General features: G+C 41.3%; 5 protein-coding genes across 5 annotated transcripts; 4 read left to right on the top strand and 1 right to left on the bottom strand.

Annotated features, from left to right (window-relative positions):
• On the top strand, positions 1-1,853 carry LOC105681895. Its single transcript, XM_033324455.1, has 4 exons — positions 1-104; positions 194-545; positions 671-843; positions 926-1,853. Exons 2-4 carry the CDS (start codon positions 292-294, stop codon positions 1,243-1,245), a joined length of 747 nt encoding a protein of 248 aa, XP_033180346.1. The 5' UTR covers positions 1-104; positions 194-291; the 3' UTR covers positions 1,246-1,853.
• A 28-nt stretch (positions 1,854-1,881) lies between these two features.
• On the top strand, positions 1,882-4,313 carry LOC100744351. The gene is made up of 2 exons (XM_003494589.4): positions 1,882-3,156; positions 3,691-4,313. The coding sequence occupies exons 1-2, from the start codon at positions 2,571-2,573 to the stop codon at positions 4,110-4,112; spliced, it is 1,008 nt and encodes a 335-aa protein (XP_003494637.3). The 5' UTR covers positions 1,882-2,570; the 3' UTR covers positions 4,113-4,313.
• Positions 4,314-6,495: 2,182 nt separating this feature from the next.
• Positions 6,496-7,681, top strand: LOC105681891. The gene is made up of 3 exons (XM_012393371.3): positions 6,496-6,862; positions 6,960-7,019; positions 7,107-7,681. Exons 1-3 carry the CDS (start codon positions 6,496-6,498, stop codon positions 7,346-7,348), a joined length of 669 nt encoding a protein of 222 aa, XP_012248794.1. The 3' UTR covers positions 7,349-7,681.
• A 221-nt stretch (positions 7,682-7,902) lies between these two features.
• On the bottom strand, positions 7,903-9,713 carry LOC100744233. Its single transcript, XM_003494588.3, has 3 exons — positions 8,944-9,713; positions 8,134-8,316; positions 7,903-8,052 (listed from the first exon to the last, which is right to left on the bottom strand). The coding sequence occupies exons 1-3, from the start codon at positions 9,227-9,229 to the stop codon at positions 7,904-7,906; spliced, it is 618 nt and encodes a 205-aa protein (XP_003494636.1). The 5' UTR covers positions 9,230-9,713; the 3' UTR covers position 7,903.
• Positions 9,714-11,578: 1,865 nt separating this feature from the next.
• LOC100742964 lies at positions 11,579-14,706 on the top strand. The gene has a single exon (XM_003494577.3). It carries the CDS (start codon positions 13,874-13,876, stop codon positions 14,654-14,656), a length of 783 nt encoding a protein of 260 aa, XP_003494625.2. The 5' UTR covers positions 11,579-13,873; the 3' UTR covers positions 14,657-14,706.
• The last annotated feature ends 99 nt before the right edge of the window (positions 14,707-14,805 follow it).

Raw genomic sequence — 14,805 nt, 5'->3', positions numbered from 1 at the left:
GACAGGGAAACACGGGACGACCGCCTGGAGGAGAACCAATAGCTCGTATGGGTTGTAACCCAGGCGGGGACCAGGTCGGTGGGGGCCATCAAAATTTCAAAAACGTACGCGGACCCCTTTCGCGAGGAGGATAAAAGGCAAGCAATCGTGATTCTTTCAGTCAGTGTCGATACGATCGTTGCAATAATTCCAGCTGTGCACGCTTGTGAAAGGACCAGTATACAGCTATATATATATACATCTCTTTTTGGATTTTTCACCTAGTGATTCCGGAGTATACGATCGTAGAAGATGTTTAAGTTCGTGATAGTCGCCGCACTTGTCGCCTCCTCGGTGTTAGCTGCCCCCGCGAGCCAGGATGACGGCCAACAGCCGTCGATCCTCGAGGAAGCTTTGGACGTGTACGCATCCTGTTCCGGCGAAGAGGACATATCAGTGTGTTTGAAACTGAAGGCGTTGCGATTCGTCGACAGAGTAGCCAGATCTGCGGATATCGATGTTGTGGATGGATTCAAGATCGTGCAGACCGAAGAAGCTAAGAATAGGTAAGGCTCGCCCGTGAAAAAGTGAATGGATCGTAGAGACGATTCAAGATGAATGAAGATAAGTGGGAGTTCTGGATCGATTCGTGCAATTTCATAATAATTTACGCAAGGGTTTTACTTTTCAGCCGTGCTGACAACGGCAGATCCTTGAACGACATCGAAAGTACTTTACCAGCCGAAACGGAAGCCAAAGAAGCCGCCATCGACCAGGCCATCCTCGACAGAACTTCCAAGTTCCTTTCCACCCACACTGTCGAACTGAGTCTTCCTGAAGAAATATCCCGCTCTTTCGACGAAGGTAAAATTATTAATAAGAAAATATTAATAAGAAAAATTTGCGTATCGAGTTGGTTGCTCTAACCTTCTTCGTTTTACTGCAGCTCGAGGAAAGAAGAAGAAAATCGTCAAATCTCTCCTGCCAATCTTACTGCTCTTGAAGCTTAAGGCTGCAGCCCTCATCCCTATCGCTCTCGGTGGTTTGGCTCTCCTGGCCCTTAAAGCTCTCGTAATCGGCAAAATCGCTCTAATCGTCAGCGGTATCATCGGTCTTCAGAAACTACTCGGTAACAAACAGCAAAGTTACGAGGTAGTGGCTCACCCAGTGCATTCATACGGCCACGAAGAACACCACGACCACCACGGATGGGCGAGATCAGCAGGTTCTGATCTCGCGTACAACGCGTACAAACCCTCCAAATAGTTTATTTGCCGCCATAGTTTCTTCGTTTCAACTCACTACCTTCGTTCACCAAAGTGATCGGTCAGCCGCTGACGATCACCCGAGGACTGCACGACTCGATCCTTCGAGGACTTCGAAACTTACGTGTAATCGATCTGATTGAACGTTTCAATCGACCAGCAAACACTTTATTAAGAGGCTATCGTTCCATTGCGCGTGACCAGTGACCAAACGTGACGAACTGTGACGATTGACGATCGATCAGACTGTTCGACGTTAGCTCAGACTGTTAAAGACATGTTGTTAACACGTGGTGTCCGGACAATTCACTGCCGGATTACGATCGTTACGGTGACACAAGCAGCAAGCTGTCAGACAGACTTTACTAGTAACAGTGGACGGTGGTATTCGAGTCACCCCCGACTCACCCCCGAATTGTGGTATCTTTCTAAGAGTTAACGCTTCGAAGCGACCTCGATCGTAGATCTCGGGTCGAACGCGCTCGGACTTGTAGTCAGTACTTTTACAGGGCTACCAGATTTCATCCAATGATTATTTATATCACACCCTTCTCGGGTTGCCATGTAACTTATCGAACTATTTATAAATAAATATAATTTTATACGGAAGCAACGCTTGTTATGTTATTATATTATAATCCTTCCCCTTTTCTTGTAAATTGAGTTTCACGTGTCTCGTGTGACGCTCCGAACCTTATTCTTCGAACGTGCTAACGAACCATTATTACGTTAACACGAATCGATATTTATTCAAACACTGCTTTCTTCCAACATATCCACTCTCTATCGGCCCACGTCAATATAGACTATCGTCATTCTTACAATTAGTTTTATTCGTCCTTCGTGGCAGAATTTCTCTTCGTTGCTTCCCGACCGACGTTCTGACAGTTTAACGAGATTCGCCTCTCGTACTCTCGAAATTGACCTGCTCGGGTGCATCCGGTGTATCGAGGGACCCTCGATCTCTCGTACGAAATGAAAAGAGCCAGACGTACTTTCGCTGCTCGTAAGATCCGCCGAGTGAAACCGATTGTTCCGTCGCGTGTGAACGCCCCCTTGGCGCCTATATAGTCGACTGATCGTGGGTGTTGGATCAACAGTATTGTTTTGGAACCCGGTCGCCTTACTTCCACTTCGTTCTTTGTTCCTATCTTAAGAAATTTTCCATCTTCATGTAATTTCTTTCCTTCGACAACGAAAATGACGACGAATAGTTTCGTTAGGTGAGAATCGACTACTTTGAGGGAAAATGGATCGATTATACGTTCGATAAATTTACTGAAACGCGAACTCTTTTACGCAGAATGGAACGATCGGCCTAGTCGCATGCAGGAAACTTCCGTTACGGAACAATCCATACGAAAACTTTATCAACTTTCTCTACGATCTTCTAAAAGTTTTGTTCTCATTTATGAAACCCATATCGTTGTCATGAAGCACGGATTGAGAAGCTCGTGTTTTTTAATCTTCATTTCCACGGGTATCACAGCGATCATGGAGCCAACCGAGGAATCAATCTTGGCTAGCGAAGATCCAACCAGCTTCAACGAAGCTTTCACTGCCTGTTTGGCTCGAAAAGAATTTGGGACCTTCGAATGTGTCAATCGTGGTGCCCTAAGTGCTCTTCAATCGCTTAATCACAAGGATGATCTGGATTTTGGAAACGTGCACTTGGAAAGGGCTGACGGTCAAAGTAGACAACTTCTAGATTGGGATTACGATCCAAAGGATTTTGGGAACATCGTGAAAGCGACGACTAAATTGATTGAACGTAGAAGTCTTAAATGGAATTTAGATAACCTGTATCCAGGATTGCAGTTGCGAGCTGGACCGATGTTAAATGGGAATGGGATTATGGAATTCGTCATCAATGAAAGAGCAACGTCTTTTGGTGATAGGCAAGCTGGTCCAGGTGAATCCTAGATGCTCTATGAACTATTTTCTTATCAAACATTCTCAATTTCTGTTCTTATCATTTGTTAATCGTCTGTACATTTGTTAGGCGTCGTGTAGAATCTGTATCGTCCAGGCAAATTCTAGATGTTCTAAATTTGATCAGTGCTAAGAAAAATTTAAATTATCTCGATTTTATGATAAGTAATTCGTTCAACCTTGAAATAAGCGCGGAAACGAACCCGCGTTCTCCAGGGTTTGCATCCTCGCTGAGGCGGCGTTCGCCACGTGCTACTTTCAGGAAGCACCTCTAGTAGGCAGCACGGTCAAGGCCATTCACGTTGAAGAGGCTTAACGCGCCATTCATAATTCTAGAATATTTTAATATTCATAGAAAACATATTACTGAAATATCTATGACATTACGAATCTGATTTTCGCTACGTCTGCTGCCTATTAATAGTTTCTACCACTTTGAATATTTCTATTTTTGGGTAACAAGGTTAAGAATGTGAATACGGTATGCCTAAATCCTGTCATACAACTTTTTCAGGAAGGCAAATGATGAGGCACCTGTTGATACCGTTCCTCCTAGGCTTCAAATTCAACTTGGCATCTCTTATTCCATTGCTATTTGGATTTTTGCTGATTCTCACGAAGAAAGCTTTATTATTGACGAAGGTAGCACTAGTGATTAGTGGCTTGTTGGGTTGGAACTCTTTGTTGTCTACTGGTCCGCCTAATTATCCAGGGGGAGGATTCCATACGCATGGACACGAGATACCAGTCGGAGGATTTCCGTACTACGAACATTATAATTTTCATCATAGACCGTATAGGGTATTTCAGGGCAACGACTTCGAACCGTACAGTCAGCATGTGATTAGAGAGGTCGTCGACGTTTACGATAACACGGAGGAAGTGGGGAAGAACAAACGGAATGGCAAGAATTTCGTCTGGGTAAAAAGTAGCTGATGTGACCATTTATGCTTTCTATTACTGTGATCGATATGGGTAATATCTCATAAAAAGTTGACTTCGTTTGAATGTTTCTACATAACGTAGTCTGGAAAATGAAGAAACTTTTAAATTCGCACAGTATTGCACAGTATTATATACCCGTTGATACTGACAGGATGTATTTATTCAATATTACAACCTTTTCCATGAAACGTACATGTTTAAAATGAAACACTGAATAAAGCTTAACTTCAAGAACAAAACTATTCAGCGCGCAACCGTTTCTTACGCGCTCGTCCCAATTACACAGAATTTTCCTTCCTTCTTAATAAATATCATTGCTTTTCTTCCCCATTTTCCAAATAAGGATACTCCTGACAATTAAATATCTTCAACCGAATCGCATTTAACTTCATTAGCGCCTGAATTCCAGATGATGAGAATAATTAATTATGATGGAATCGAGAAGATGAATTAACAAAAACTTTGAAATTACAATTATCCTTCAGTAATAATCCAAACCTCAATAAACCCTCTTTAGTCCAAAATCCTCTCCACATTTACATCCTCTCCATTCACTGATCTCTGTTTCATATACCACATCATTTCATATCTCTCACTGTCGTTTTCGTATGCATTTCGGAGTTTGTCCTAAAGGAAGAACGGGTTTCACTCCTCCGCAGATCCATCACTCTCAGTTCACTGTTGTAGCGTGTAACTGTATCGTCGACTTCCTCCTTCGCAGGAACGTATCGTGTCCGGGAAATGCTTTTGCTCGTAAAGGTAATAGCGTTCATGGTCCCGTGAACGCCCGCATAGCTTCACCACGTGATTGCAGAGCTCCTTATGTCAAGTGTGACGATGAACACGGCATACATTACCAGGACGATCGACGGTCGACCGTAAAAGTTAGTCGTTTTCCGCCACCGCCACAGCTCGTGGCTTCTACTATTCTTCGTCGCTGTTTGAGTTATTTCTGCACTTGGCTGCCCTGGTCGAACGTGCGTGACGACGGGATTCGTTACGATGTAACGGTTCATTCTTTTCCGTCATTATGGAATTCGTTATCATGCTTAAATCTCCCCGCGTTTAAACGCAGGAATCTTTTATAAAATCATTTCATCGTAAAAGATCGAATAATGGTGATAATCCATTTCCTTTGGTAATTGTTCTCCCTCGCTCGAAGTGGGGTAATTGTGGTCATCATCTACAACAAGAAACGACGAAATCGACGAGATAACGAGTAGAAAGAAGGGCGTCCTGAATTTTGAGACAATACTCGTTGTTATCTGTGTCGAGGTTCCAACGACACGTCGGAATTTTGGTTTTTGCCAGACACCGTGATAAGGCTGTTAAGGTTTCTTCTTTCCTCTGGTACGAAGTAGGGTAATTGCGTTTGCTACCTGAGATGACGCACGGAGAGATGACGAACCATCGGACAAGGAGGTACGATAAATGTTGAGAAGAGTGTCCTGGATTTTTCAGGCCACAACTCGAACAGCCGTGAACAGTGGACATTTTTCATATAAAATTTCATGCGCGCATAATTGCCCCGGTCATTTGTCGGATGTGGCACGTCATGGTCTGTAATCCGTGTCGGATTAACAGTATCTCGGCGAATTGCGTTAACTAATTCGTGGTGACTAATTCATCGGCGTGCATAATTAAAGAATCATCTGTTTGGTACGACGCATCGTTTACCGAGCATTCATCTTTAACGAATGCAAACATGAACTTTCGCCGCCTAATAAAAACACTCCGAATATGAAACTTGATTTCTCTAGTTTCCTTTCGTTATTCAATTCTTGTTACATAATAAATTTTTATCCTATTACAAGATACTTGCGATCTTCAAATCATATCTGATTACACGTCAAAACTCCTAAACCGTAAATAAATTAAGAACTTCTATACCAAAGAATTCTTATATCAAATCCTTTAGATTATTTATTAAGAAACACAGAAACCGGTGATTATATATAAAAAATAATGCGTGAAACGCAAAGAACTTTATTCTAGCCTGGATTCGCGATACTTGTTAGAAGCGGCCTTTAATTTCCATTTGAGAGCCATTCCACGAGGGTTTCTGCTTCACTTGGCAACAGGGTCAGAGGGATACTTACTTACGGGGCTGTACGACATTGTTTTGGTTCAAGAGTCCCTACTCCTGGAGGAGGAGGCGTTAAACAGCGCGTAGATCAGGTGTGAGTTAACGTCGTAAGGACAACTTGACCGATGGTAGGAGAAACGTGAAATACCCTTATATAAGAGCGACGACGCAGCGAATCGAATTAGTTCGCGATATTTTTCGAGCGGTTAACTTGATCGGCGTGGAATGTTACGCGACCAAACTCTTCGGTGTTTCTCCATTTTATAATATCGCGTATTTTGAAACACGATGGGAAAAAACAGGACTCGTTACATCATTTTTATCACTCACTTGACGCTATTGTTTAACCTGGCGCTGAGTAAGAACGAGTATACCAAGTTATTCGACAAATGCGTCAGAGAGAAGAACGCCTTCGACTGTTTAAAACGAAAAGCTTTGGACATTCTGGATTCAGCGATCAACGATGATACCGTGTACGTGTTGAACGATTACGTCTCCATTGGAAGGGATCCTGCAGCGATTGCCAGGAGCGATAGGTCGTTCAAGGATGAAAATGGGACGGAGCTTACTCTGGATCAAAAGCTGGATAACAAGTTCTACGAGTATATTACTTCTAGGAACGTGAAGCTTACTATTCCTGGAGATGCGTTTCAAGGTATGCAGATTATTCGAGTTATTTAGATTATAAATTCCTTTCGAATAAAATTAAATTTAATTAAAGAGAATTAAAAAATTGGGTTCTTCACTTATAGGTCGAAAGAAGAAGGACAAAGGATACGGTGCTCTCATGATGGGTGCTCTAGCAGTGGGAGGTAAACTAGAAATTAATAAAAAATACAACAAAGATTATAATATAAAAGTATCACATGCTCAAGTACTGGTGAAAACTTAATTTTTAGCTATGATGGCGCAGTTAGCTTACGCTAAAATCGCGTTCCTCGCTGGTACTGCCTTGCTTACTGCTAAAATAGCGTTAGTTTTGAGTGCAATTATTGGATTGAAGAAACTGGTGTCCAGTCAAGGAGGCGGAGGTCATGAAGTGATCTACGCCACAGGTGGCGAACATCATGGTGGTGGTTATGGCGGAGGAGGATACGGGGGTGGCTGGCAAAGATCCGTCGACGGTGTTTCTCCTACTTGAATCGATTAAATCCTGTGAAACTTAATTTATTTCATGTACGATACTTTGTTTAGGATAAGCTAGTATAACGGATAGAGATGTTTTTCGTTTGTATATAAAATAAATCTTGACGTTGTTGATAGTTGTATCTGAGTGATATTAATTGAAGAAATTATTACGTGAAATACGACTACGTAATATTTATTAAGAGTTTAAGTGTACTTTTTAATTTAGATATTCTTAAGTAACTTGCTATTTGTTCAGAATAGCTGGTGAAATACTCTATACCAAAAATTAATAATATTGTATTTATTTAATTTATCTTGTGTATACGTCACCCATATATTATATAAACATGACATGAATAAACAATGTTAACTAAATATATATCTTCTAGTAATTCTATATATAAGTGGTTCTATATTTTCTGAGAGCTTCGAATCTTCCTTGTTTTTTAATTCAATAATAAAATAATAATCGACAAATTTATTTTGTACTTTTTATTATCCAACATTACTATAACATTAAATATTTCGGATTATATATTTCTACTTTAAATTCTAATTAATCGATTTCTTAGTAGAAAATTCTTCGTCGTTTCCGATAGTTATAACCATATTCTCCAAATCCACCCTGATGGTCGTAGTCCACGTCTGTGCTGAAACTATGCTCGTAACTATGATATGGATGTTTGATTATCTCGTACGATACTTTCTCTTTGTGTTCTGAAAGCAAAATGAACATTTATTAACGCTCTAGGAATAAAGGAATATTCCTCTTTGTATATTTTAATAGATTTCACTCACCAAAAGCTTTCTTTAATGCGACCGCGGCTGCAATCACTAGAGCAACTTTGCCTACAATTAGGGCTTTCCCAGCAATCGCAGCAACAGCATTAATTAATACGTAAAGCATAGTCAGCTTAGACGCACCTAAGAAATACAGCAACATCTGTCCATACCCTCTGTTTTTTTTTCTTCGTCCAGTAACTGAGAAAACGAAGTTGTATATTAATTGTTAATAATACGGTTGCCGTAATACTAAATTCAGATGCACATCTATCTACAACAGAAACTAAAACATGAATAACAAAAAGCTTGTCCTGTCACGCGATGTGCAAGATTGTTTGTAAAGATAGCGTTAAAAGGAAACACTGGAACGGTAGCGTTAATTGAATGATTACCATGTAACTTAAGTAACTACTTAAAATCATCTTCATGAAACGGGATTTCATATTTCTACGAGGTGTACACAACAAAACGAAGCAAGATATCGTAAAAAGAATCGTTCGACACGTCTACTATGAAATTATTCGGTGTCTGACCGGAACGTTCTCATTTTCCTTAAAGCAAGATGTCACGCGCATACGTAAATTTCGCAATGAAGATCTTTTATGAATGATAGTAAAAGAATAAATAAAAATATAAAATAAACGAACACATAGATAAGAAAGAATATAGAAAATATAGAAATACGGATAAGAGAAGATATTAAATTAGATTTACATTCGAGTTAATTAATAAGAACCAAGTATCTATAGAAACATCCGAATGCTTCCTATCAATGGACACTTCAATTCTTCAATTATTTTATTTTTATCACATTCTACGACTCACCCTGTTCGACACCAGAGTTAGCGTTCCCCAGTTCTTCTTTCTCAATCATCCTGGATTCTCTACCCGATACTTCATTCCTTCTATCTTCAGTATGCTGCATAGTCCTGGTTATACATTCGGTAGAATTCTTACCCTGACTGCAATTGATCGGAGTCGGCGCCTCGTTATACGTGTTTCTATATAGCAAGGTGCAACAGCATGTGGCCAGAAGACCAAAGAGCTGTACGACGAAGATCGTACACCGGAGCATGTTCGACGCGAACTGACCGGCCGAACGAATGGTCATTTTTATAGAAACAGATATAATTAGCGATTACGACATACAGACCGTGAATCTAGCTGCGGAACGTTTTTCTATGCAACTTGTTTTGCGGTATCGTTCGATCCTACGTCGCGGATACGATACATGCCTAGTCCGTTAGCAAATCCAACCCACGCTCTGTACTCTCTGTTAATTGCACCATGGCCGTCCAGTGTGAAAAAACGATATCTTGATGCATTGAAATCAAAAGGATCTGGGCTAATTACGCGAGGTTTGGAAAAAGCGCGTAATACATGGGGTAACTAACTGTTAGAAGAAACATAATGGTCGAGTTACTGTTCTGTGGGATAAACCGTTTTTTAGTACAAAAAAAATTAATGTTGAGCAGAATATTCAACTTAACATCAAACACCAAGTGCCAATTAACATCTGTTACATCTTACTGCTTAGCTAAGGTCCACCTTCCATATTTTGAATTTTTCGACTTTTTCGAATGGAAAATATCATCAAGTAGATGTTGGAAGTAGGAATCAAAGATTGGTTTTGTAAAGCATATCGTGGAGAACATTTTAAACGTGTAACACTTAACGCGTCTATTAACCACTGCAAAGTTATCGTTGGAAGTTGCGATCGTAGATAGAATGAAACACTGTATCGAAGCTGAGACAACTTCCCTAGCTCCGCCTTCCACGTGGTTTATACGACAGGAAGTAGAAAACAAGGTTTAAAAGGTAGCACCTTTTTCTTCGGTAGCTTTGTGTGCCACTGGGCCGATCGAGCATCCTCGATTCACTGCTTGGAGGTATGCAGGATTATCCTCGTAGCTTGCGAAGGTCGCGGGTTACGCGCGTCTTGAAACTTGAAACTGTGCAAACAACGAAACTTCTCCACACCTTGTTCCACGAAATATTTTATTTTTCTTATGAAAATTTCACATTGGAGGTGTTTACTGTTTATCCACGAGGGGTTTGATAAAATGGAAGACAAGAACTTATTCTCATTAACTCATTAACGAGTAAAGATTATCTAATAAACCTTGATTATGAACCTCACGATTTAAGTACGATTGCAACGTAAAACAAATAAATAGTACAAAATTCCACAACAACCGGTGGATGACTTAATGCACAAATTACATCGGTCATCGTAAGATTACGCTTACTGCTTCACCTTCGCCATTCAATTTATGCTGCTAAAGGCAACCAATGAACAATTTCGCGCATCAGTGAACTTTCATCTCATGATAGAGATTCGAGCATGATATCTCGAGAAGTATATTGCCGCGAGAATCTATGGCAGAAAGCTAGCTCGAGGCGAAATCAAACAGTAGCTAAACAACGAGCATAAATTCGTGGCTCTCTCATGGAGCTAATGAGCCAGGTTAAAACCTTCCGAGTTGCGGATAGCTGACCTGAATCTAACGAGAGTCGATTATTTGCCGAGAATTATTTCCGGAGAGTATTTTCTCGTCGGTATTGGATTAGTTTCCTCATTTTATACTTTGAAATGTTCACCCAGCTTCTGTGAAGTTATTAAATTTTGTGTCACACGTGTAAACGTTTGTGTAAACTCGAGGAAAATAGATTACAGACAGAAATGATCGAAGAGATTCTTGGAAACGAGCTTCTACGCTGTTTGACAGTGCGATAAGACAATGAGGAATTCAAAATGAACGATTTAAAGAATAATTGTCTAAAACATAATGTCAGATTAATTATAAACTAGAGTAAGAGTAAAATTAAAAAATACACACGTTCAAGTTTCTATAGGAAATAATTATTAACAATTGCGTTGTTACGTACCATCATATTTATGATGTGAAATGTATAGCACTTTCAAGTTAAAGAATTTCTTTGTGTCATGAGAATTGTTAATAACGTTTTAGGAGATATCTGTAATCGTGGACACGTTTTCGTCTTTTAAACGCGTTCAGGCAGCTTTTGTATCCTGTGAATGGAAGTGAATCTTCGCGTTTGTAAAGCCACTTGAAAAGAAACACGCGGAACTATTCATGCTGTGACACTAACGTATTCGGTCATTAATTTCGCGCGTCCCCGTTTACTAGTAAACCAAGAACTTTCCTTCCCAACAATAGGAAACGTACCAGTGTCACGTTTACTACTTGATTGTGTTATAACAAAGTAGACTGCGTCTTCCTAGCAAACATGAAACGAATTTCTTAGTTTCTAAACATCAAATCATGATAATGACTTTATTATGACTATAAGTATAACATAATTATGAAATAAAAGAGAAAGACATATAAACTACGGTATTAAAAAAAAAGTAGCACAATGATATTAATACAGAAGGAAAAGAAATAAAGAGTACCAAAGAAAACAGAGTACCAGGCAGAGGAAAAGAAAGCAGAGTACCAAAATGAGCGACCACTCTATTACACGAATCTTCTAATTCTCAAATAGAACACTCTCTTTCACATATTAGCAATATTTCTAAGGTAGAAAAACAAGAACTTATAAAGCATAATATCAAAAGAGCAATGTTTTTATTACATTAATTCGAACGAAACGCCCAATTTTCGTACATATTCTCGATATATCTGAAATAGGAAGATAACATTTCCAATCACCACTGACACCTTTCTCACAAACTCACCGTAAAATCAGATCATAGCCAGACACCTGTACTTTCACACGTTTCAATGTAATTTCCATGATTCCTTAGAGCATCGGTTGTCCGATCTTGCTAGTGCTTTTACGCGTTGTGGAGATTCAGTTTTCGTCCTATTCTTTGCCACAGAATTCGTCCACGACGATGTTTGTGTGAATTCACCTGCGTGCCGCGAATGTGGCACGCGCGTTAACACTGTTCGTCTCGGTTCGCCGCGACCCTAGCTATGGGATAATCGCTAAGTAGGTAAGCGAGCATCGAGGATGCGTCGTTGTCGCATTAGAGATGCGTTAACCTCGATCGGGTGTACACTAGTATTGCCGCGAGATCAGTACGGTGACTCATACCGTTCGATCGAATTGTTTTTCATAATTCTCTCAAAATTTCAAGTTCAACCCACGTCACGTGCAGTCCGCTCGGTTGGTCTGAAGCATCGTGACCGTTTTTTATCGATTTAAGCGTTTCGCTGCTCTTTCTAAATTTTTACGCTTTAGAAATAACGAACTTCTAAATCTGCAGACTTGGAAAAAACATGTTGAACCAGATTTTGTCAAGAGAATCCACATTGTCCCTTATTTCTTTAGGTGGAAATTTAAGTCAGATTTTTATGAATATTCATTTTTATGAATCAACCTCTGTGGAAACTTGCAAGTCCAAAATAGGCAATTAATGGAATGAAAATTGTATTCAGGTATGATAGCGGTTTAGAATAAGAGAGTGAAGATCGTGAGTTTACTGGGTTCCAATAAATCTCCACCGTCTACAGGCGTTTGTTTTCCTCGCTGCGGACACGCCCAGCTGGCCGCGGAAAAAGAGGAAGTCTGAGTGAAGGTGAGGAATTGCAGTCTAGTGCAACAGACGAAAAAGGTACAAAGCGAGGTCTCGTTCTTGACGAGACGACCGTAATTTGCTCTCGTTGTTACGTGATTCGTTGCACTGTCTACATCTCAGGATTACACACCGAAAAACAATCTTCCAGACCCTGTTCCATAATTACAACCTGTCTAACGAAACTCTAATTCATCATTCACGGTGAAACGATCCAAATAATTTCCATCGCTCTATTACTACATATGTTATCCTAACATATTGCGTATTGTGCATATTACTGAAAACCGCGTCAAACAGGATTATCAATTTATTAATAGACAATGACCATTTATGCAAATTCATATGCTTCGTGCGATTCATAGATTAAATACGCGTATTTATCAAAGAAAACCTGATCAATAATTCCAATCAAACGATTCAAGGAAATTCTCGTGTAACGGCCGCACAAATCGCTTTAATATCATTCGATTCACTATAGACCGAATCTGGACCGGGATCTCGCAAGATACGGAGACGAAGAAACGATAGGTGGAAGGGACACGCGCGAGAGTTAAGGCCGCGGTTCGTCCACGACCTAAAACTACTTCCAACCATCGTGATGAGAGGTCAACAAGGTCACGGTGCCAGGCGCTTCTATAAGATACATCCTTCTGTATCTTATCCCCCTCTCTTATTCCTTTAGACATCAGCGAAATTTAATGTCAGGTCGTTCCACCTTCTTCTATCTTGATCTCGATGCTTGAGTGGGTCTGTGTGTCAGAGCGAATCGTATGCTCGCGGTGTGAGAGAATCTTCGCGGGGAGCGAGTGGTACGCGAGGAAGGAGATACATAGATAGAGTAAAGCGAGTGCGACTAGACGAAGCGACAAAGAGAACAACAGAGAAGGTTGGTTGTTTAGAGGCCGTTCCAGGGGAACCCTCAAGATGCGCGGGGCATTGTCATGTGTACCAGTGGTACAGTCTTCGGGCTGTTGGCACAGCTCCTTACGTGGGAGACAACTCAGCACGGTTCGCGAGGGACTGCGGATCGCTGGATGGTATATATTTGTCCGGGCGCATGCTGCTTACCGCCAGTACCCTGTCTAGATCCTGAAGACCGCGGAAGTGCGCTCAGTGATCTCGTGAATATTCACGTTCTTGTGACACAACGCTCGTCCGTGTCCCTCGCCGAGGATTAAACACTCGCGGAAGATTATTACCAGGAGAATGATGAAGATGATCGATTTGTCCAAGTGTGTGTTCGTCTTGTTGGCGTGCTGTGTGGTCTGCTACGCGTCTTCGATTGCTAAAGAGGAGGACAGTCTCGTGGACAGGAGCTTCAGAGCGATGTACAGGGTATACGAGGACTGCCAGCATCGAAACATAGCAGTCTCGCCTTGCTTGAAGAAGAAGGCGATCGCGTTCTTCGAGAGGTTAGGCAGAATGCATACTCTTCCTCTGTCGGAGAACTTTGAATTAATCAGGATCACGGACGAAACGCCGAAGAGTTCTGTGTCCGAATTAGAAGCCACCCTTGGTAGAACTATGTCCAGCAAAGATGAGATTCTGAACGAGATTCTATTCGACCGAGTGGCTTCGCTACTGAACAGCTTTAACGTTCAAATTCGATTGCCTAGAACCAGTCCTGGTGAATTGAAACAAGGCATGGAAGAGGGACGTGGTAAAATGAAGAAGATGATGGGCATGATGATGATGGGAATGGCCATGAAACTCGCTGCGTTGATTCCCATTGCCCTTGGAGTGCTCTTCTTGTTAGCTGGAAAGGCTTTGATCATCAGCAAGATCGCTCTTGTCTTGTCTCTCATCATTGGACTGAAGAAACTCTTCAGTCAGAAGCAGAGCCACGATCACGGTGGTTGGCAGCAGGGTGGCGGAGGTTGGGACAGGAGTCTCAAGAATGTTTTCGGCTCCACGGAGTCGTCGACGACGACGGAACTAACCCGCAACTACGCGCAGAATCTGGCCTACTCGGCGCGACATCAGCACTGATCGCAGCAAACGGGGGGAATAGCAGGCCTTCCGGTTTCGTTCGGCGTGCATGGCACCTCAATGGTAGCCGTTCTACGTTCTAGACTGACCGACGTATTTACAGTGCATAGACGAGAAGATAAGTAAGCGAAAGAATGCGGATCTGGTTG

This window comes from Bombus impatiens, unplaced genomic scaffold (assembly GCF_000188095.3).
Source record: "Bombus impatiens unplaced genomic scaffold, BIMP_2.2 scf_2850, whole genome shotgun sequence".
In the NCBI taxonomy this organism is placed as follows: domain Eukaryota; kingdom Metazoa; phylum Arthropoda; class Insecta; order Hymenoptera; family Apidae; genus Bombus; species Bombus impatiens.
This window is presented reverse-complemented; position numbering and strand designations above follow the sequence as displayed.